Here is a 21,020-nt window from a genome sequence, read left to right on the forward strand (position 1 = left end):
CTTGAACCCACGGGCTCAGGCAATCCACTCACCTCGGCCTCCCAAAGCGCTGGGATTACAGGCTGAGCCACTGAGCCTGGCCTTGGAAGAGACTTTTCTGGTTTATTACTTCCCGTGCAAGACAGAGGTTATGAGGCCACTGTATTCTTCTGTGATCCTTTGCAGAAGGCCTGTAGGGGATCACTGCCATGGGTGTCCCTTTCAGGGTGGGACGTGGTGACTGGCGCTCTGCCCTCCCAAGTTAGGTAACCCCCTCTGGCGTGGACTGACACGCTCCTCTTACTCAGGGACTTCCTGTTTATCATCTGGTGGTAGCCAGCCTGTCATCAGAGAGACAGAATCAACTGAGTCACAGCTTCAATGTGTTTCTAATTGGAAACCAAATCAGGGTGGCCTCAGAGAGACGGGAACTTATTCCAGGGACTCCTCGTCCCTGTCTGTCCTCCTTCCTTACTGCACTCTAGAGCTGAGGGACACTAGTACTGGCAGTTATGCTGCCCTGGTGGGGATGGGGAGAATGTGGTGAGGCTCTTACTCACTCTACAGATGGACATGACTTGATGGGTGATGGGCCCCTGAGAAGGTACATGGGCGATGAGCATGCACTGCCTTTATTAAAAACCTTTATGTCCAGGGAGGCTGGCATGTGGCACAGTGTACCTGTGTGTGGGGTTGACTTCTAGGAAGAAGTTCATGCAGTCATGAAGCCACTTAGGTCAGAGTTACAGAGCAATATATTAGACCAAAGTCTGATGTTTCTTTGGCAGTGCTTCTATCTTCTCAACAAAAGGCTTCATCTGACACATAAGTCAGGAGGCTTTCTGCTGTCAAAAACAGCAAACAATGTAAAATGCTGAATGCATTGAGGGATTCACAAGCAGATGCTTCTGCAGGTAGTGTGTGTGTCAAGGCTGGCTTGATCAGCAGACCAGTGATGCCATCAAGGACCCAGTTCGGATCTCTCCTTTCCCTCCCTTCTTATGTTAGCTTCATCCCAAAGCTGGCTTCCCCCATCTGGCAAAATGGCTTCAGTGGCTCCAGGCATTGCCTCCACACACAGAAGAGAGAGAAAAATGACATTAGCAGCCCCTTCTGAAGAGTGAGAGGCCTTCCTTTCCATAAGCCACCAGCAAAACTCCCCTCACATCTCATTGGCCAGAATGGGGCCACTTACTTCTTCCTGACCTAGTCCCTTTGGCCAGCAGGAGGCCATTTGCTGATTCCCCCAATTATGTTACAATAATCGTGTCCTATCCCTGGAGTTGAGGTAGGGTCAAGCCTCCCTGTCTTTATAATTTCCTGCTGCTACTCATTGGGGAAGGGTAGAAGGCTTGAGAATCTTGAGAAAAGGACAGTGTTCATGGTCTCTACCATGGGGACATTTACTAATTTACTATCCCCACCCACTCTACAACAATGATTGCTCTTGCTACTACTGTTATTTCTGAATACAGTATAGACATCATTTCAGCAATGTCTACCCTCCGTAAGAGTGTGTGCTGGGCAGTGTGCAACGGTGTATAGGTGTATGTGAACTTCCCAACATTTGCCTCTAAATCATTTTCCCTTTCACCACTACTCATCTTTCTGCCATGGAAAGACCTTACATGATTCCAGAAGAGACAACGTGCCATTACACTCCCAGAAACCCTTGTTTCTTCACCCCCTCAGCCTGTGTGTGTGTTCTATTGTTGACACTTCTCCCTTGTTCCTGCCTCCTTTACTTTTAGAAACAATGGGCAAAGCCTTTTGCTTTTCTTTCTTCCTTCTAGCTTCTTGTTGGAGGACCCATGAACCTTGGAGGGTAGTGGCTGTGATAAATGGGGTAACTTAGAGCATTGAGAAGGGAATGGTCTTGTGTGATTTGGGGAGAGAGGACATGGGCTGGAGAAAAGTCCTTAAGCAGCAAACTGCACAGAGTGGGACAAGGCCCTCAGCTAGGGGCACATAACAGATCCTGCATACTGAATATAGATGATCATTTTCAGTGAGTGTTTCCAAGGGGGAGAATTTTCATTGATGATCAGTGTCAGGACAAACCCCAGTGACTTAGGTATATCCCTATTCAACTGAAATACATTCATGGGGGTTCATTGGGGATCACATCAAGGATGGTGTGTGAGAAGCCTTCCTGCTGCTCAGGTAGCAGGTGGTGGCAAGGAGGGTCTGGCTTATATCAGCTGTCCTGGTCTGGCCCAGCCTTGTCCTCTCCTCTGTCCTCCTTACCTGCCATGGATTTCAGACTTGGCACTGAAACGGAGAGAGCATGGATCCTCTCTTTTCTTCCAGCCAGCCTTGTTATTCTCCTGTTGCCGGTTTCAGTTTCCAACTTGGAAGGGTGCAAGCAGTGGGCCAAAGCATAGGAAAAAGTGACAAGAAAGAAGCAACTTTGTGTTTAAATGGAAATTGCCCTCCTCTCCCCAGCACTGTCCTTCTCACTGTTCGGATTTTTGATCTGGCATCAAGCTCCATGGTGAGAGGAGGGAGCACAAAAGGAACACACACATTATTAGAAAATCTGTGTGTCCATGGCCCTGGACCAAACACATCTACCCACTTGCTTCAAGAGATGTTGCTTCCAAGATGAGTTCAAGGTTATCTTTGGGAGCTGCCATCCTTGGGTGTCCTTCAAGACAGGCCCCAGCCACAGCTGCAGTGGGCAACTCAGTGGAGACCCAGATGCCTGTTGCAGTGACAGTGACCCCAAGCACCATCCCAAGCATGGGCCACATAGTTTTCTGCTTTCTGGATCAGGGTCTTCCTGAGAGGTGGGAGCTGCCTTGATCTGCTCAAAAGTGCAGCCTGGAATTTGGGGAGTTCATGCTCCTGGGGCAACCCCCAATGAGTGGGGGATGGAAGCCCTCATCCTCAGGTGGATGATTTTGGGAGTCATTCTGGATGCATGCTCAAACTTCCAGCAGGATCATGCCCTTGTTGCCAACAGCAACAACCCTCATGATGCATTTGTATATATCTCTTTCCCTGCCTTGTTGTCCATGTCCTTTCCCTCCTCTTTCCTGGGACCTCCTCCAAAATAAACAACTTGTACCCAAGTCTTTATCTGAGACTTGACTTTTGGAGAACCCACACCAGGATACCTCTCAACATTGCAAATACTGTATTGCAATGTAAAACATCATTGCCCTGTTGCAATGACATTTCAACCTTTTGTTTGACTGGGCTAGCCTCCAGTTCTCAGTTGGCCTATGCTGGCCAGGTGTTTTGGGGGGCTATGTGTAGACTGTCTTGCTCCCCCATCAGTGCCCAACTTTCACTCCTGGCAGCCTGTACTTGAATCTTTTATGCCCATGCCCATCTTAACTCAGTTTTCCCAGTGCTCTTGTAGCTTTATTACTGATTCATAGAAGCCATTTGGGAGGGACTATGTTCATGGCAGGAAAAGAGACATTTATGCAGAGAAAAGAGAGAGCTCTCTGCTCAACAGGGCATGATGATGGGCAGGATGAAGGCAGGAATGTTTGGGGAAGGGCTTCACTAGGGTTCAGTTTAGATTTCACCAGGCTTTAAATGGAATGGGATTTTAAAAAGTGAAAGCTTATATCAGCTATGAGCCTCTCTGTTGCTGCTAGAGAAAACACACCCAATGTGACTCAGGTTGAAAAGAAAACACATTGCAACATGGAAGTGAAATGTTCATGATTAGTCTGGTGTCAGGTATTCAGGGGCTGAAATAAGACGTCATCAAGACCTGGCTTTTCTCCACCTCTTGGTGTGGCCCTACTCACTTTTGTGTGTGACTAGATCCTTGGACTCTCAGCTTCCAGGCATTCCTTTCTGGCTCAGATGGGTGAGTCTGTCTCTTAGGAGCTCTGTTTTGATTGGCTTAGCCCAGTTACAGGCACTTCTCAGAACAAATCCTCATGGCCTGCAGAATGTGGGACTTTGATTGGCCAGGCCTCTAGTACAGTCTTCCATCCTTGGAGTGGGTAGATGGAGTAGGTAGACTGCCAGTGAGGAAGGGGTCTTCCCAAAATGTGAATGTGAGTTTGACTCAAATTAAGGGGGAAGGGATGCTGAGTGGGGGGTGGGGGGAGTACAGGCACCAAACTCCCAGGGTAGTTAACATTTTTAATTTCCCAAAGGAAAGTGAATCTCTCTTCTGTGTAAGTTTTGGTACCAGTAAGAAACAACAACAAAACAATGATGTCATCAGAAAGCTTCTAGTCTAAGGGAGGAAATAGGAAACATACATAGATAGCTGTAGTGTAATAATTGTTTGAAGACAAGTTTCTTATTGTTCTGTGAGGAGATGAAATGTTTTTCTCATTAGTCACATGGTATCTCCTCTTTCTTCTCTTTGCCCCTCAGGGAGTCCTGATACTCAGTACATTTGAAGACAGGTGTTCAGTCAGGATTGTGGAGAAGAAATCACTTTGCATTTCTCTTCCCTCCACCTGACTCCTTAGTGATGTTTTTACCCTAGGCATGAATTAAAGAAAAACAAATTAAGGCAGTCTGTGAGGAAACATCGGACAATTTTATACACATACTTGGGGATAAATTGGACTGTTTATCCAAGCACAAATGATGGAAAAGGGAGTGATTTTGAGAAGCCAAGTGTTGTAGCCTGGTCAAATTCTGCTCAGTTGGAAGCAAAAAAATGAGTTGTTTTTTTTTAAAATTTTAAAAGTGAGTTTTAAAGAGAACTGAAGGGGCAAATCTGGCAGATTTGGGGTCAACCATATTAGATATGTGAGAAATACAATCATGTAGGGAGTAACAACACAGCTTTGGATGTGGCAACTTGTGTAGTGGGGATAGAATGTGTTATCTGAAGCTGTGCTCACTCAGGTGTTCTTAGGAATGTACATGTATTCAGAAATTACTTATAATTAATACGGTTTGTGTAATGAGGTATTATATTTAATTTTTATATCTAATTTTTATTTGTAACTTTTTATATTTAAAATAGGGATCTCAATGTTGCATAAGCTTCAGTCCCCCCAGAACCTGTATCCCCATCCCATATTTTTATATATGATGAAGGATAAATTTAAGAGAAATAAAAATGTAGTAAACCGTTTAAAAATAAACATTATTTATAACAGACCAAAACATTTTGATTTTCCAAGGTATGATGATTTTAATTATCATGTTTATGAGTAAGGGCCGCTTATTTTAATTTAAGGTTTGGCTTATATTAATATTCACATTTAGTGACTGTCCCACTTGATGATTCACCAAACTACATAGATTCAGATGGAAGAAAATCATCATGGGCTATACCTACTCAATCAAGATGCTAATTGTTCAACTGTATTCACCAATTATGCAAAGACTTTTGTTAATATTTTTCCACCTTTCCTGATTTCTGTTGATTAATCTCACAACTTTTCAGAAGGTGTTGCATTAAATATTTTAAATAAATGGGTTCAGAACTCATTGAAACTCTTTGTTTTGGAATGTTTCTAATCAGGTTACATAATTCTGCTTCCAAATTTTAAATTGGGACACATGGGAGTTTTAACATCTACTGATTTTTATCATTTTGTGAGGGGGGCAAAAATGTCTTGATATTTGCTTTCAAAATTCTTCGTAGAACACATTTCTTTAAAAAAGCAGCTCCTTTTTCACTGGTTGTTAAAATGTGACCTTGACGGACACGTGTGTGGCTGTGGTGGGAAGAGGTGTGCCAGGTGAGTATATTTTTTGAGAATATCTGCTAGGTGTAAGCTTAGCTGGTGATCACATGTCTTTCCAGAAAAAGTTAGCATATTTGCATTAGTTGTCTTTATAAGAGAAGGAGGCATCATTCATCTCTAACTGTTTTCAGGAATTCTTTGCCAAAAGATAATCAGTGGACATCTGTATGGTATAAAAAGGCTTTATGATCATTCCCTCATCTCATTTCAAACTGTTGCAAAGATTTTACTATTTCAGATAATACTGGCAAATTCACTCAACCGAACCCACGTGAAGTACGTTATGCTGCAATACTCAGAAAGCAAGTGTGCTTCGGAAGGGCGCCGTGTCCACTGTACTCTTCCCTCGGGCTCCTCACCTGCTGTAGGCAACAGGTGCCCTTCTGTTAAGTTAATTATGTGATGTGTTGGCACATGGACTCTGTGTGGGTGCTACCGTCCAGCCTTATTTTGAATATTAAATAAATATGTATTTTTCTCATTTTTGGAGTGGCATGTGATACAGATGGGATGGTTCTAATATTTTCTTTCTACTTTCCAATAAGTCACGTAGTCTATCCCCCTGGAGTGCAGAATGCTAAGACTGGAGACCCTGCCAGTCTTTGCTCAGATGGCTGTACCCTAGATTTAAAAACAAAGATTCTTAAAGTCCAAGCTCAAAGGACATCAGAGGTCAGCTCATTCATACTTTTAAATCTTCACATGCAGCCATTGGGATAAAGTGATTCAGCTTCTCCAATAGCCCAAAGCTAGTGACAGATACGGTACTAGAATCCCAAGTCACCAAATGCCCAAAATGGCAAATCTCTGTTATTATTATAAGCCCGGCTACCTTCCTGTGTGGACCTCACGCGATTTCTTGATCGAATTGAGTTATGTTTGCTTAAGTCCTGATTGGGGGGATGCTTCTATGCCACCAAGCATAGCTGGGTCTCAAGACCCAGAATACACGCTCAAGAGCAGGAAGCCAATTCAACTCAACCTGTGCTGGTGTCTGTGCAGCAGGTCTCACGACAAAGACAGTTTTCAAAGGGTGACAAGACTGGAAAGAAGGGAGAAATAGGGAAAGGAGGGAGCAGGTGGCAACAGGCACACCCACATTTTTCTTTGTCGTCTCTTGACCTGCAGCCTGCTGACAGAATTGGTGGTTCTGCTTTGGTTCTTGACCTTGAAATAGAGATATCCAATCATGAGATAAGGTCAACCCTTAGTTTGCCATTTAAATTTGAATAGTTAGTTATCTCATTTAAGTTGAGACCCAGGAGGCTTGGTGGCACAGAAGCATCCATATGCCATCACCATAGCTGTTTTGTCTAAGAGGACTTGGGATGAGTTTTTAGTGTCAATGATTCTTTCCATTCTCTTCTACCAGTAAGATGGGCTACTTCTTCTCAAGAAAAGAAGGAAGCCAAAGAAAACAAAAGTCAGGCAAACCCCCTCTTCTTTATCTCATCAGAATGTTTGGTCACCTCTATCCAAAGGCCACCACATTTTCCTTTACCTTCTCTTGCCCTGCAGCCTGCTGACAGAATTAAGGGTTCTGCTTTGGTTCTTGACCTTGAAATAGAGACATCCAATCATGAGATAAGGCCAACCCTTAGTTTGCCACTTAAATTTGAATGGTTTGTTATCTTGTTTAAGTTGAGACCCAGGCGGCTCCTGCCGTCAGTGGGGATTGACCTATAGGTATTGTGCAGCTATTTAAATTTAAATTTACATTAAATAAAATTCAGCTCCCCATTGGAGAGTCTCATTTAACCTGCATAACAGCCACACATGACTGGTGGCTACTGTACTGGACAGTATAGGTGTAAGACATACCTGTCTTCTCAGTTCTTTCAGACAGCACAGATCTAGACTGATCACAATAATATTTGGGGTTTTCTGCCTTTTAAAATGTGGAAAATTATCCTGGGGAGCATTTCAGGAGTCATAAGGAAATAAGTAACCACCCACCTACCACATATGTATCTATTTAACTTCCCAGTGTTCCTTGGCAGGTTAGATGTTGGGCCAAATGGTCAAAGAAAAGCTCAAGGGTGTATGACAAGTAGTATCTTACAGGCAATTTCTACATGAAAAGTGACTTCAATTTCAGAGCCTGGAATCTACATGCCATCCACTGAATTGTGGGTGTGCCTGTTGCCACCTGCTCCCTCTTTTCCCTGTTTCTCCCTTCTTTCTAGTCTTGTCACCCTTTGAAAACTGTCTTTGTTGTGAGACCTGCTGCACAGACACCAACACAGGTTGAGTTGAATTGGCTTCCTGCCCTTGAGGGTGCCTTCTGTATAAAGCGAGTGGGTGGGGTATTGGCTAACACAATGCTGTCCCCCTTCCACCTGGGAAAGCACATGGTTTATTTCACTCCTCCTCATCAGATGTGGAGGAAACATGATTTTAGTATTTGCTTCTGAGTCCCAGATACTAACAGTTGAGAGCCAGGCGGCTCCTGCCTTCAGTGGGGGTTGAATATAGGTCTACAGAGTTATCGCGTGAAGAGCAGAATATTCCTCATGCCCTCATCCTCTTTCTCCAGTGGGACGGAACCCACAACTCATTGAAGCATCCTCCTTTTCACGTCCATGCCTGCCAGTTCACTTCTCAAGGCTCCTGTTTCATGGACTGCTCTGTCCCATTTGACTGGGAGGTCTCTGAGAGCACTCAGTTACTGTAGGATGCAGTTTGTGAACTTGCAGTTTCCCTTCTGACGTGCACCCAGTTGGGGTACCCATTTGCATGTAGTCACAGTGACTCAGACCCCTTCATGCATACTGGCATTCATTTAAAAATGTGTAATTGAACCTCCTGACTCAGAGTGGTGCTTGGTTCAACAGCACAGCATCCAGACTCACAGAGAACTTGTGAGAAATACAGACTCAGAGGCCACTCCAGAGCTACTTACTCTTACTGCATTTTAGCAAGTCCCTTGGTCACATGCACACATGCTCATTAAAGTTTGGGAATTGTCTTAGTTTGGGCTGCTGTAACAGAATACCACAGACTTAGTGGCTTAAGCAACAGGTATTTCTTTCTCGCAGTTCTGGAGGGTGGAAGCTGGAGATCAGGGCATGATCAGGTTCAAGTGAGGACTGTCTTCTGGATTGTAGACTGCTGTCCTCACGTGGTGGAAAGAGGGTCTCTTTTATCAGGGCACTAATCCCACTCATGGGATTCGGTGATTACACTCAGTCTCATGACCTAATTACCTCTCAGATTGGGGGTTAGGATTTCAACATGTGAATTTGGGGGCACAGGAACATTCAGTTTATTGCAAGAAAAAACTCCATATTGAAAATTGTATATGAGGTCCCACAACTAAGTTCACAAATGCATCACCTTGAAGTACTTCCATTAGGAAGCTATGCACCGATACCAGTGCCTGGTCCACCCATCAAAGCAATTTTGGAACTTTTTTCTGGACTGGCCATCAGAATGATCATCATATTATCCTTGATGTCCTGAATGTCATCAAATGTTTTCCTTTCAATATTTCCTTTATCTTTTGCCATTGTGGTCCAGATCAGGTGAGTAGGCAGGGTATTCCAACTGAGTTATTTGTACAGTGCTACCAATGTAAGTGCAAGTGGCGAGTTTGTGAACTTAATTGTCACATCTGAACAAATAACGATGACAGCTCTGATGGCCATTCCAGAAAAACAGTTCCAAAATTACTTTGACAGGTGGACTAGCTGCTGACATCAGTGCATATCTTCCCAAGGGGAGTACTTCAAAGGTGACTATAGTGATATTCTGTGATGAGATATGTAGCATTTTTTTTCTAGGATGGTTCACAAACCTAATTGTCAGACCTCGTATTTGAGAGAGAGAGAAAGACAGATAGAGACAGAGACAGACAGAGATAAGTTGGAGGTGGAGATGGAGATGGAGATGGTGGGGGTCTGGGATGGGAAAGAGAGAGATAGATAGATAGACAGACACAAAAAGAGAGGAGAGAGTGGAGAAAAGTCCTCTTCAGGTGGGATTGACATCTGTGAGGATGCTTTGGACTACAGATTGTGAACTTGTGGGGCTGAGCTTGGGCCTTGGAAGTGTCTGCAGACCACCATGAAGAAGACAGGCTCTGAGTGGGGGTATACTCCCAGGCTTGGCCCTGTAGGTCTTTAGAACAATCCCATTGGCTTTATTGGGCCAATCAGAGAAAGTTGGGGCCATTTGGAGAAGAGATAGCTCTGGAATTAGGCAGCTGGGACTTGACCTTGTCAAGCCTTTCAAATCAATTTCAAAGGGGAGTTGTCCAGGCCAATATAGAAGGAAGTGTCTCCGGGTGGCCACAACCCATGCGGATGTTGAAGTGTCTCTAGCAGGGCATTATGGTCTCTGTGAGGGGCCATTCTGATCACTGGGGATGTGGAGGACTCCATATGGGACCTTAGAGTCTGAGGGATCAGGCCAAGCACTGTGCTGGGAGCTTGGAAGAATATGGATAATGTCTGTGAGGGAATCACCACAAGACTGAGAAGTATAGGGCTGCAGGGCCTCTCTAGTCTGGCTGTGCATGTAAGTCACTGTCCTGAGTTTCTCACAAGTGATGTTCATGCAGCTGGTCCAGGTGCCACACTTTGATGAGCAAGGCTGTCATACAAGCAGTTTTGTCAAGAAACCCAGAAAACCTGGATTCTGGCTCATGCTTGCCACTGAAATTCCCAGGCCTGTCATTTCAACTTAACCCCCAACTTGTTAAGGGGTATGCCCTGGAGGGATGGTGTAGACCCACTTGGGATCTTTCTGGACACTCTGCATGCCCCTCTTCCCTTTGGGGTTTGATGATGATGCTCCAGTCTCTCCCAGATGGTGGCTCTGATGAAACACTGGGGCACTGTGGCTGTAGCACATCTGCTGAGGTCCAGGCCAGCTCCAGGGTGTGGAGACATAGCAATGAGAAAACAGAAGCAGGAGGCAGGGGTCCTGGAGCTTTCAACCTGGGGGTATAGGTTGGGGGATAAGCTGTAGAGTAGAGACAGGTTTTGGTGAGGGGGTTCTGAGGCTCTGGGAAGGTTGCCTGAAGGAAGGGCTTCCCTCTGGAAGCAGTGGGGGATGTGTGAGCTCCCCCACCTTTGCATCAGCCTCACAACCAACCCACCTTGCTCTGCCTAACTACCATGGCAGAATCTGCTTTTGGGGCCAGTTTGGACTGCTGGCTCTCCTTGCTGTCATGTTGGGCCAGCTGCCCCTCAGAGTCTGGAAGTGTCAATCCAGACTCCAGTGCACCCATCTGGGGAGATGTGAGTTCCAACTCTGGTCCAGCTCCAGTGAGTGAAGATGCTGCCGCTTCTCTAACCAGCGGACAGGGACTCTGGCAAAGGGCCCCACCTCAGCTGGGTGACTGGGGCTGCCTTCTACCTCGTTCCCTTTCAGTGAAAGGGAGACCTGTCCCATCAGAGCAGCCAAGTCTTATCTTCAACTTGGGTCTTCCTGGAGTGGAGGGGGCAGCACCTTGACACTGGGGGAAAGTTTCCATCAGCCTGTGACTGGCTAGCTGAGTTGGAGACTTTAGAGGGAGACCCTGACCCAGCCCGTCTGGCTCCCAGGGTTCCCTCACCCACTCAGCAGGCTGGGTCAACAGCTTGAGGAAGGAGTTAAATGAAACTGGTGGAATCCTGCTGCTTGGAGTTCTTCTCCCAACCACCTTCTGTGGATCCTCCCTTCTCTGGCTTTCTGGAAGCTTTGAGGCCACTGAGAGTGCACATTCTTTTTGATTTGCTGCTTCCTTCTCTCCTGCTGGATTTGGGGAGCTTGATGTGGCAGGGTACAGCCTCTCACAATTTTTTCTCCTTTCCAAGGACCCTGAACATACGCAGAGGAAACCTCCTGTTTCGGCCTGAAAACCCAAGAGAAAAAAATCCACACGTGTGAATCCAGGGCCTTCCTGCCTCTTCACTCACAGAGAGCAAGATCACCAGAATGCCATCCAGAGACTCCAGGTCGAGGGGCAGGAAGGTGGTGTTTGGAGAGTGGTGCTCACTTGAGTCTGCAGAAGGCGGTCTGCTGGCTGCCAGCTTATGCAAACCTGACCTCCAACCCCAGGGTGAAGACCCCGGGTGCACAGAGTGGAGGCAGCTGTGTAAACTGTAGCACGGGGTATTTATAGCCTTGGTGAGGAGCACCGAGTGCCGAGCCAGCCTGCAGAGCCAAAATAAGTGCTGCCGCTGTCAGCCAGGTCTTGTGCCAGGAACTGAGTTTTTTGGGTATGCTCGCTTCAGTGTTGCATCAGGCTTCCCAAGACTCAGTTTCTTCATCTGTAAATGGAGAGCTGTCACATGGCTCTCTGGGAGTTTAAGGATGGTGGCTCGCTCCATCCCAGTCTTCAAAAGGAAAAACAGTACTTTAGTTCAAGGAGAGGGGAGAGTACATATGTCCTCTCAAAGCGAGCCTGATGACCCCCAAAGGCTGCGTCCTTGGACTCCTGGAGCTCTCTCGGACAAAGGGAGAAGTACACACCTGGGCTTTGGAGTCAGATCTGGGCTCGAGTCCCAGTTTGGCCTCTTAGCCCATCAGCAACAGCAGAGAAATAGTCAGACTCCTTGTAAGAATGTGGAGTGAGATGGCATGGTGGAGGGTGCTCGGCACATGGGGGAGAGGTGCAAAAGCTGATTATATTGATGGTGCAGCAGTTCCCCCCACCGCCCGGCAGCCACCACCCACCACCTGCCCAGGTGTCTGAGAAGTGAATCCACTCATCAGAGATCAGGCCTTGCCTCTCTGCTGGGCCTAGGTCAGTGTTTGGGAAGGGTTGGGAGCCCCATGAGACAAGGTTGCACATAGGAGATGGTGTAACAGTCTTATGGCGAAGGCTGAGGTTTTTCAGGGGAAATCCAAAGAGATCCATTCTTGGTGTCAGAAATTCTTGGGCTCTCCAAACCCTAGTCATGGGGAGGAGGGCGAGGGGAGGGGGGAAGAGAAGGGGAGGTGGAAAGAGAGAGAGACAGACAGCAAGAGTGAGCACTAGAGCCTGAGAGGGTGAGCACACAGCTCTGTAATGGAAACTTGGCGTCCAGCCTCACTTTCTGTCCTTCCTTAGTACTTGCAGCTTGCGTCTCGGGTTGAGGACTGGGCTTCCTTCCCTTCCAGCAGGAATCCTGTGCTATCTCTGTGGCCCACTCCTGTCCCCACTTCTGGGAAGCTGCTGTCCTATAGGCTGTCTCTGCCAGTGACATGTGACATACGAGCCTGCTTCTCCTCCCTTTGCCCCCTGCCCCTCCCCTGAGTAATTAGGCCAACATGCAACTTCCAGGGCCTGGCAGATGAGGAGCCAAGAATGAAATGGACAAGGGCCAAGTGTTTTTGTTGACACTGCTCTAGTGTAGCTTTGCAGAGCGGCCTCTTTGTCGTAGCCGAGAAGTCCAAGAAAGCCGGGGAGGTGAGTGAGGGGAGAACAGGGAAAACAGCCAGCCTGGGCACCTCTCCATGGTTCCATGTACCCCTTGCCTTCCTCGCCCTCTTCCTCACCCTTCAGTCCACCCTCACTCCTCTTCCCTAAGGGCAAGAATATAGCCCTTCATGTCATGGTCAGCGGGAGCAACCTAGTCTCAGGAAATCACACTGAGCAGAACGCCATGTGCAGAGTGGAGCCTTAGACCCATCCTACTATTTGTTTTGTGAGATGATGCTCATGTCTCATGCTGTTCTTTATGCAGTCATGTTTTTTAATGATGGTGTGTGGGGATGTGTTCTGAGAAATGGGTCTTTAGGTGATTTTGTCATTGTGCCAACTTCGTAGCATGACTTACGTGAGCCTAGATGGTACAGCCCACTACATACCTAGGCTGTATGGTGTAGCCTACTCTCCCTAGGCTGCCAACCTGGACAGCATGTGACTGTACTGAACACAGTAGGCGATTGGAACACATGGTAAGGATTTGTGTGTCTTAACACATCTAAACACAGAGAGTAGTAAAATAATGTATTAAAATCTAATGGGACTGCATTTGTATATATGTATATATGGTCCATTGCTCAAAATATTGTAATCTGGTGCAGGATTGTAGTTTCTGGGGAAGCAACTGTCTTTGAAATAAGTCCAATGAGGCAGCCTTCACCCCCTAACCTGTTGTAAGATACAGGCTATATTATCGAGCTGTTTTTACCATGACTGGATTATGCAGCCAGAATTAGATTTCATTCTATCCAGCAATCTACCAAAAACTTGCCCTTTGAGGTTGCTAGACCTGGGTTCAAATCCTCATTCTGCCACTTGCTTGCTAATGGGCCTTGGACAAGTTATTTAAGCTCTCTGTGCATCTGTTTATTTGAAAAATGGAGCTAATATTTCCATGTAGGGCCATCATTCATGAAAATGGAACTTGGTGAAGGATGGAAAGTTTTCTGCACATAGTAGACACTCAGTGAATAGAGGTGGTGCTAACTATTAAATGGTAGTGGATGTGGCCATGCATTAGTTCTGACCTGAGGCAAATCACTTCTACGCTGACTCATTTACTCCAAAGATAAGTTGACCCCAGGATCAACTGCTTCTTCTTACCATACAATGAATTTTGTGAAGACAGATGGACTGGGGTATTGCCTTGTCAAACATGGTTCTTGTTGGGAAGGAAACGAATTCAGGGCATTGCTTCACTGTTCTTATTTTCTCAGACTTGCACTCTGCGTTATTCTATCAGTGGTCAGTGTTCAAATATATTTTTGTTGAGATAAAAGTTGTAGATTTTGGAATCCAGCGGTGCTGCTTTAATAGTCTCTAATTCCTGAAGATATTGAATCATTATGTTAAAAAAAATCCTCTAATTTTCTGCTACAATAGCTGGCTTTATTTTTACATCTCTTAATTGGTATCAGCTTTCCTCTCAGAATTACAGAACCATGGAAACTTGGCATGCTAAAGCACTGTGGAAGTCGCTGGAAGGAATACCCTCCTTTCCTCACAAATCTTTGGGGTCTTGCCGAATGTTAGGACTGCAGTCCCACAAAGTGTTCTTCTTTACCCCAGGTTGTAAGGACAGTAGAATGGCCACATGGCTGGTCACAGTGCGACTCTCTCTTCAGATATCAGATAGGTACAAATGTCACAGGGCCCTGACCATATCACTTTGCCCTTATTGCTTCTGTGTCGGCTGACATGACCCCACTTCCAGCACCTGTGTCTCATTGTCCAAGGTCTTTTTCGGGGCATCACCTTGACACCCATGTGGCAGACTGGACATGGTGGGGGATCAATGTCCTCGTTCAATAGTTCTTAACCATTGTCAGATCAGGACTAGGTGGGTGAGCACCCACACCCCCTCACCCTTAGGTGTCTGAGATGCATGCCAATAGAGCTTTCTGAGGGGTCAAATTCTAGCTACTTATTTTGGCAACTGCCTTGAAATGGACCCTCTATTAGTCAGTTCCTGCCCCTCTGTCCTCCTTTCCTGTTCTCCCTGCCCCAGTTCATCCTGGGATTACCTCCATGTATACCACTGCGCACAGATCTTCCTCTTGGGGCTGCTTCTGGGGAAACCCATCCTGAGACAAAGGGAAGCCTTTCTCTACACATGTAGAGCACTTATGACAATATGGTGTTAAATCCACATTTCTATACTGTGTGTTGGTGTTGAGTTTTTGAAAATTTTTTCCTGTATTTGTTGTTATTCTTAATCACAAGACTCAACTATTTGAGTTGACCAAACTGCACAAATGCCTTACTCTAGCCTTGAATTACCTTTGGTATCATCCTCATAATTTTGGCTAAATTGACACTTGTGGCTACCATATCAGATTTTATATTTTAGAGTCTAAAATTATGATTTAGTTGAGTTATGATCCACACTCTCCCTCTTTTTCTTTTGTTTTTTTTTGAGAAAAACCTGGGGTGGTTGGGGGGGTGGAGTTCTCCTGGCCTATGTACATAAGTTTTAATTGGCTATCTTGATAAATTTACATCTGGAAGCAGGGGCTACGTTTGACTGAGGAAGACTTCAATGCATGAGCTGCTGATATTACGTGTGTCCTGTTGGCTTAGGTCAGGTGCCCACAAGTGTGGTTTGAAGCTTCCATGAGTCTCACTTTGTCCACCTATAAAGTGGGAATAATTATGTCAACTCGGACTTACTAAACTCCTACCCATGGAATCACCATGGAAATAGAGGCGTGGGTATGACATCATCGGCCCTTTAGTGACCTCTTCAGACATGTGGTTGGTGTGGTTGGGGGCACCATGTGCCTTCTGTGAAGGCCACTGGTACCACGGGGGAGGCCATGTCTTATGTTTAGATTCACTTTCTGCCCACAGCAGAAAGGACACTCAAGAGGTAGCATCACCCCACGTTACTTCTTTCTTTAGTGCCAAGACCTTGGAAAGAGCCACCTTGGTCTTCTCTCTCCATCTTCCTGTGACCCCCTGGCATCAACCTCACTTGACATTTATCTACCTTTCTCTTACTTGATTTGTACAAATCAAAGGAAAATCCAACTCATTGCTGTAGGCTACTCTTCTGTTTGTGAAATTCTTTCTGCTTACCTTTCACTACAGCGTCCCCTGCTCCTTCACTTCCTTTCATGACCTTTTGTTGAATTATTTTGCTCTATTTGCTCTCTGAATGATGTTGGGTTCCTCTATTTCTTCTCTTCAGTGCCCCTCCTTTCCCCTGGGAGATCCATCCATCCATATACCTCACCATTTCCTGTTGATGATGACTCCCCTGAGGCTCTCTGCTATTCTTCTCTTTCCATGTTCCACAGACACCTCCAGCTCAACGTGCCCGAAATAGAACGTATTGTGCTCCCCCATCCAGCTCTTTCCCTCCCTCCTGGCACCTCTATTCCTCCAGTCATCCCAGCCAGAGCCCTGGGCACTGACACATGCTCATCCCCATGGGCATCTTGTGGTCTACTTTGTCCTAGTTCATGCCTTTGTCTCTTGTTCATCAAAACTTGTCATGTGGTACTCAGTGGCCTACATTTTGGGGATGGTGTCTTTGCTTGGTAGCCCCCAGAAGCAGATCCTGAGTACATGTTCACTGGTGGGTGATTTATTTGGGAGATGGTTCCAGGAGATATTGGCAGGGGCTAGATGTTGGTGGACTGGAGCTAGCTCATACTGACTCAGTGGAGATTATAGTGTCCAACTCCATTTTCAATGATGTCATGTTGGGAGCTTGAAAGTGGCCATGAGCCGGGCTCGGTGTCTCAGCCTGTAATTCCGTGACTTGGAAGGCTGAAGTGAGTGAATTGCCTGAGCCCATGGGTTCGAGATCCACCTGGGCAACTTGGTGAGACCTCATCTCTACAATAAATCAAAAATCAGTCAGGCATGGTAGCGCGCACCTGTAGTTCCAACTACTTGGAAGGTTGAGACGGAAGGATCACCAGAGCCCAGCAGTTGAGGCTGTGGTGGCCAGGAGCAGCCACTGCACTCAGTCTGGGTGACAGAGTGAGACTCCAACTCAAAAAAACAAAAAAAAGAAAGTGGCCATGATGGGAGTTTTGATACCACAGAAACTGGCCAGTGGCTACAAATCAGTGCTTCCCCCCACCCCTCAGAGAGCTGATTGTTAAACATTTTTCTGCATGTTCTTGGGAGCAGACTTGAGCCAGAGAAGGAACAGCGAATAAAGTGAGCTTTGTCAAGAGAGTACACTATAGACAACTGAAGGTTAATCCCATGGAGGAAAATGCTGGAATCCAGTTTAGAATCCATACCTCAAAGTTATCCCACTCATGTGGTGAGGTATCTAGACACCATTTCCCACCAGTCACTGGTAGAGGTCTGTCTCTGCTGGGCCCAGTAGGATCCAGCATCCTGAGGACCCTCGGGCAGCCAGAGGCAGGATGATCCAAGGGGGTTGGGCTGACAGGGCTGAGCCAGTGATGGCTGAGCATGTCACTGGGCACCTGCCATCGGTAAAGACTGAAACCCAGCTGTGAGTGATGTGTGGCTATTGTTTTTTTCTTTTCAGAGCTTGACCTCATGGACCTCATAGGGGAAGACAGGAAGTGGTTGGTGGGGAGGAAACTGTTGCAGGTGAATGACACTTTGACTTCCGAAGACGCAGGACTCCGAAGCAGCAAGAACTGCACTGAACCAGGTAACAGGGACGACTGCACGTGGGCTGTGGCTGTCAATTTCTCTGACTATGGCTGAGGAAGAGCTGGATGCTGTGTTTTTTCTTTGAGTTCTAATGTACATTTAGGGCAGGAATGTAAGAAATGCAGAGTTGAGATCCTAAGGACTATTAAGGTGTGGTTCTACCTCTGTGTTCTTTTCCTGGTGGAGCTGGGCACCAGGTAAGTCAATGACATCGATGCCCCAATGGACTCTGTGCTAGGGTCAATGTGAAGGCTGGTGCTGGCAAGTGAGAAATGGAGGCAGGAGCAGAATGTGTGAGAGTATTCTGTGGAATCTTTGCTTTCATCCCTGGGATCCTCTCTGGCTGGTTTTTATCAGGAGCCTTGTTTCTATCAGAGTAAGGACACAGGGATTGGGCCAGATCCTCACCAACCTGAAGGTGATCTTCTTGGAAGAGGTTACTCTTCATTTATCAGTTGTTATACTTGATATCTATTGCACCTTTCCTCAGAAAGAGATATGGAACATTTTACCTCTAACTTTACTGAACTAAAAAAAGTAAACAAATCCAGAGGGGATGAAAAGGAACTAGGAATTCCCAGGACCCAGCTCACCAAGCCCCAGGGACAGGACTGAGGTCCCTGATGGTTGAGACCAGGGGTTGGCAAACTTGTTCTGGAAAAGGCCAGACAGTAACTGTTTTAGGCTTTGTAGGCCATGCACAGTGTCTATAGTATATTCTTTAAAGAAATGAATAGACAGTGCTTTATAAATTTAAAAATCATTTTTAGCTCACAGACCATACAGAAACAGGCTGTGGGATGGATCAGGTGTATTGCCATGTTTTGCTGCCTTGACTTGGATTTCACAGCTCTCGGGGGCCATCTTTCCTTGCCTGATGGGGACTTGGGCCTCATGTGTGCCCCTTTCAGGGACCCAGGAACTTAATGACCTGTTGATCCCACATCCAAAGGCTTGTCTCATTTTCAGTGACATCATGGAAGGACATAAGCAGTCTTCACTACAGCCCAAAGAACCATAGGCATTTGGGTACAGAAAGTGTTTCAGGGTGTCTTGTGTCTACTCTCTGTTGGGAAGATGGGCAAAAGTGCCCGTCCCCACGATACTGAAAATCTTTTTTTTTTTTTTTTTTGTCTTTTCTCCCATTTTTATTTTTTTATTTTTTATTTTTTATTTTTTTCATTAATCAGTATTTTTTATTATGGTTTTGTGGGGTACAGTTAAGGGTTAGGTGTACAATGACGTTTCATTCAGGCACCCTGTAGATAAGAAGTGTTTTCCCATCCCCCGACAGATATTTGCTACTGTTAATCCCATCCCCCTCCCCCCCATAGTTTCCCAGGACCATCCGTCATTTTCTCATAGTATTGCATTGGATGTTCAAGGTCCATTATATGAGTGAGAACATGTGATATTCGGATTTTTGTTTTTGTGAGAGGTCACTCAGTATTATAGACTCTAGTTCCATCCAGGTTGCAGCGAAATTCATGATTTTGATACTGAAAATCTTAACAACCAGCTTCCAGGCAAAGCTAGAAAGAATTAAAAATAGGTCATTTCCACCCTTCCTAGTCTATAGTCCTCAAGCTGGAGGATTCAAGGGTCACTGTGGCTTTTATTACATGCTCACATGAAACATTCTTGAAGATGATTGGGACACCCAGGCAACTACATGAGATAGAAGTGAAAACAGGCGTGAAGGGCTTGAGTGTCCCTGCAGACAGGCTGAGCTCTGTGTCCTCTAAGAATGGAGATTTCCTAAGGACTATCCTGAAAGTACCTGGCAGGGACAGTCCTGATCTGGTCTTGGAGTCCAGTCGTTTTCAGCATCTTTCTCTGACCCAGAGGCTGATCATGATCAAGATGTTAGAAGACAGGAAACACAGCTTTAGAGAGCCCAGTGGTCACGTTTTACATGGACAAGAATGAAATCAGACACTACAAATTGACTGGCCCCGAGCATTGTATTCGGCCACATGTGGCTGGGACTGTGTTTGGGGGAGAAGGTGGGCAGTGTACCTGTGAGTGGCATCTCTCACGGTACTAGGAAATTATTTTCTCAGAGTGATAAGTCTAGAAACATAAAGTGCATTAAAAGCTATTAGGAAATGACACACAGGTAGAAAAATAATGTCCAGGTTGATAAAAAGAGAAAAAATCCAGGACCTGCTGGCGTTGGCTGGGAGGGCATAGGGACAGGGAGGAGAAGACAGCCTTCAGGAGGAAAATGGCAAGAGGCAGAAGAGAGCTCAGTCATGCCATGCAGAGCAGGTCCAAAGGATATGGAACCAGAGGGACATTCTTGATTTCTTCATCTGTAGACTAAAAGGATTGGGCTTGGTTTCTGGGACCCCTGACTCCAAAGCAAATTCTGTAGGGAAGATGATCATTCTTGAAACAAAAAGAGTCCTGTTCAAATCCTAACACGTCAAGGGCTAGCTCGGTTTCTGTGCTCTTCATAAAGCTAGCTTGTGTCACCCCAGACTGCAGTGACCATTCTGTTTTCTGAATGTTGTTGGTATAAAATGTCTCCAGCTGTACAGTCCAATATGGACATTCAGGGGTGATTTAAATTCAAATTAATTCAAAGCAAGTAAAATTAAAATTTCAGATTCTCAGTTGTACCAGGTACATGTTTAATACTCAATAATTGCCTGGGACTAGTGGTTACCATAACTGGATAGCACAAATCATAGAATTTCCGTCATCTCAGAAAGGTCTGTTGGACAGGCAGCTGGAGAACCTTCAGTTGTCTTTGGACATATCACCTGTCTTTCCAGCCCAGCTGCAAACATCTCAAGGGTGTGGACTGGATATGTAAATCCGAGAACCTTATCTCTAACCTGGGTCTTAGAATCACGTATACTCACCTGGGTTTGAATCTCAGCTTAGAAGCTGTGGACTTTGGCAAAACACTCGTGTTCTCTAAGCCTCTGTGTGCTTCTCTGCAAAGCTAAGATCATCATTCTGACCTTTCACGACTGTTGTGTGAATTGGTAATGAAGTAATAAGGCACATACAGCTTAGTGCCTCGGATTTGATAACTCTGTGGTAAGAGTGTACTCATGAACTCCCCACTCTCTGCTGGGGGCACCCATGTCCCAGGTACAGGTGGGACACAGTCCCCAAAATTTCTAGAGCAACATTTTCCAGCCTCCCCACAAGAACGGGCAGATATGGCCCATCTGGTTCTGTTAACAGGTGAGGTTTGCAAGTGACACAGGTCTGAACAGCCAGTCAGCTGGACAGAGAGGCTCAAGTAATGTCTTCTCACACAGGTAAGCTCTGACAACCTCAGGCATGGTGGTGAGCAC

General features: G+C 45.9%; 1 protein-coding gene across 1 annotated transcript in view; it reads left to right on the top strand.

The window, feature by feature from the left end:
• Positions 1-21,020, top strand: part of SLC24A3 (solute carrier family 24 member 3) — a 508,299-nt gene that overhangs the window by 51,635 nt on the left and 435,644 nt on the right. The window contains exon 2 of the mRNA XM_008064347.1: positions 17,576-17,704. Within this exon, the coding sequence (XP_008062538.1) occupies positions 17,576-17,704 (129 nt within the window). The remainder of the gene's footprint in view (positions 1-17,575; positions 17,705-21,020) is intronic.

Source organism: Carlito syrichta, unplaced genomic scaffold (assembly GCF_000164805.1).
Source record: "Carlito syrichta isolate Samal-C Ts95f unplaced genomic scaffold, Tarsius_syrichta-2.0.1 Scaffold307318, whole genome shotgun sequence".
In the NCBI taxonomy this organism is placed as follows: domain Eukaryota; kingdom Metazoa; phylum Chordata; class Mammalia; order Primates; family Tarsiidae; genus Carlito; species Carlito syrichta.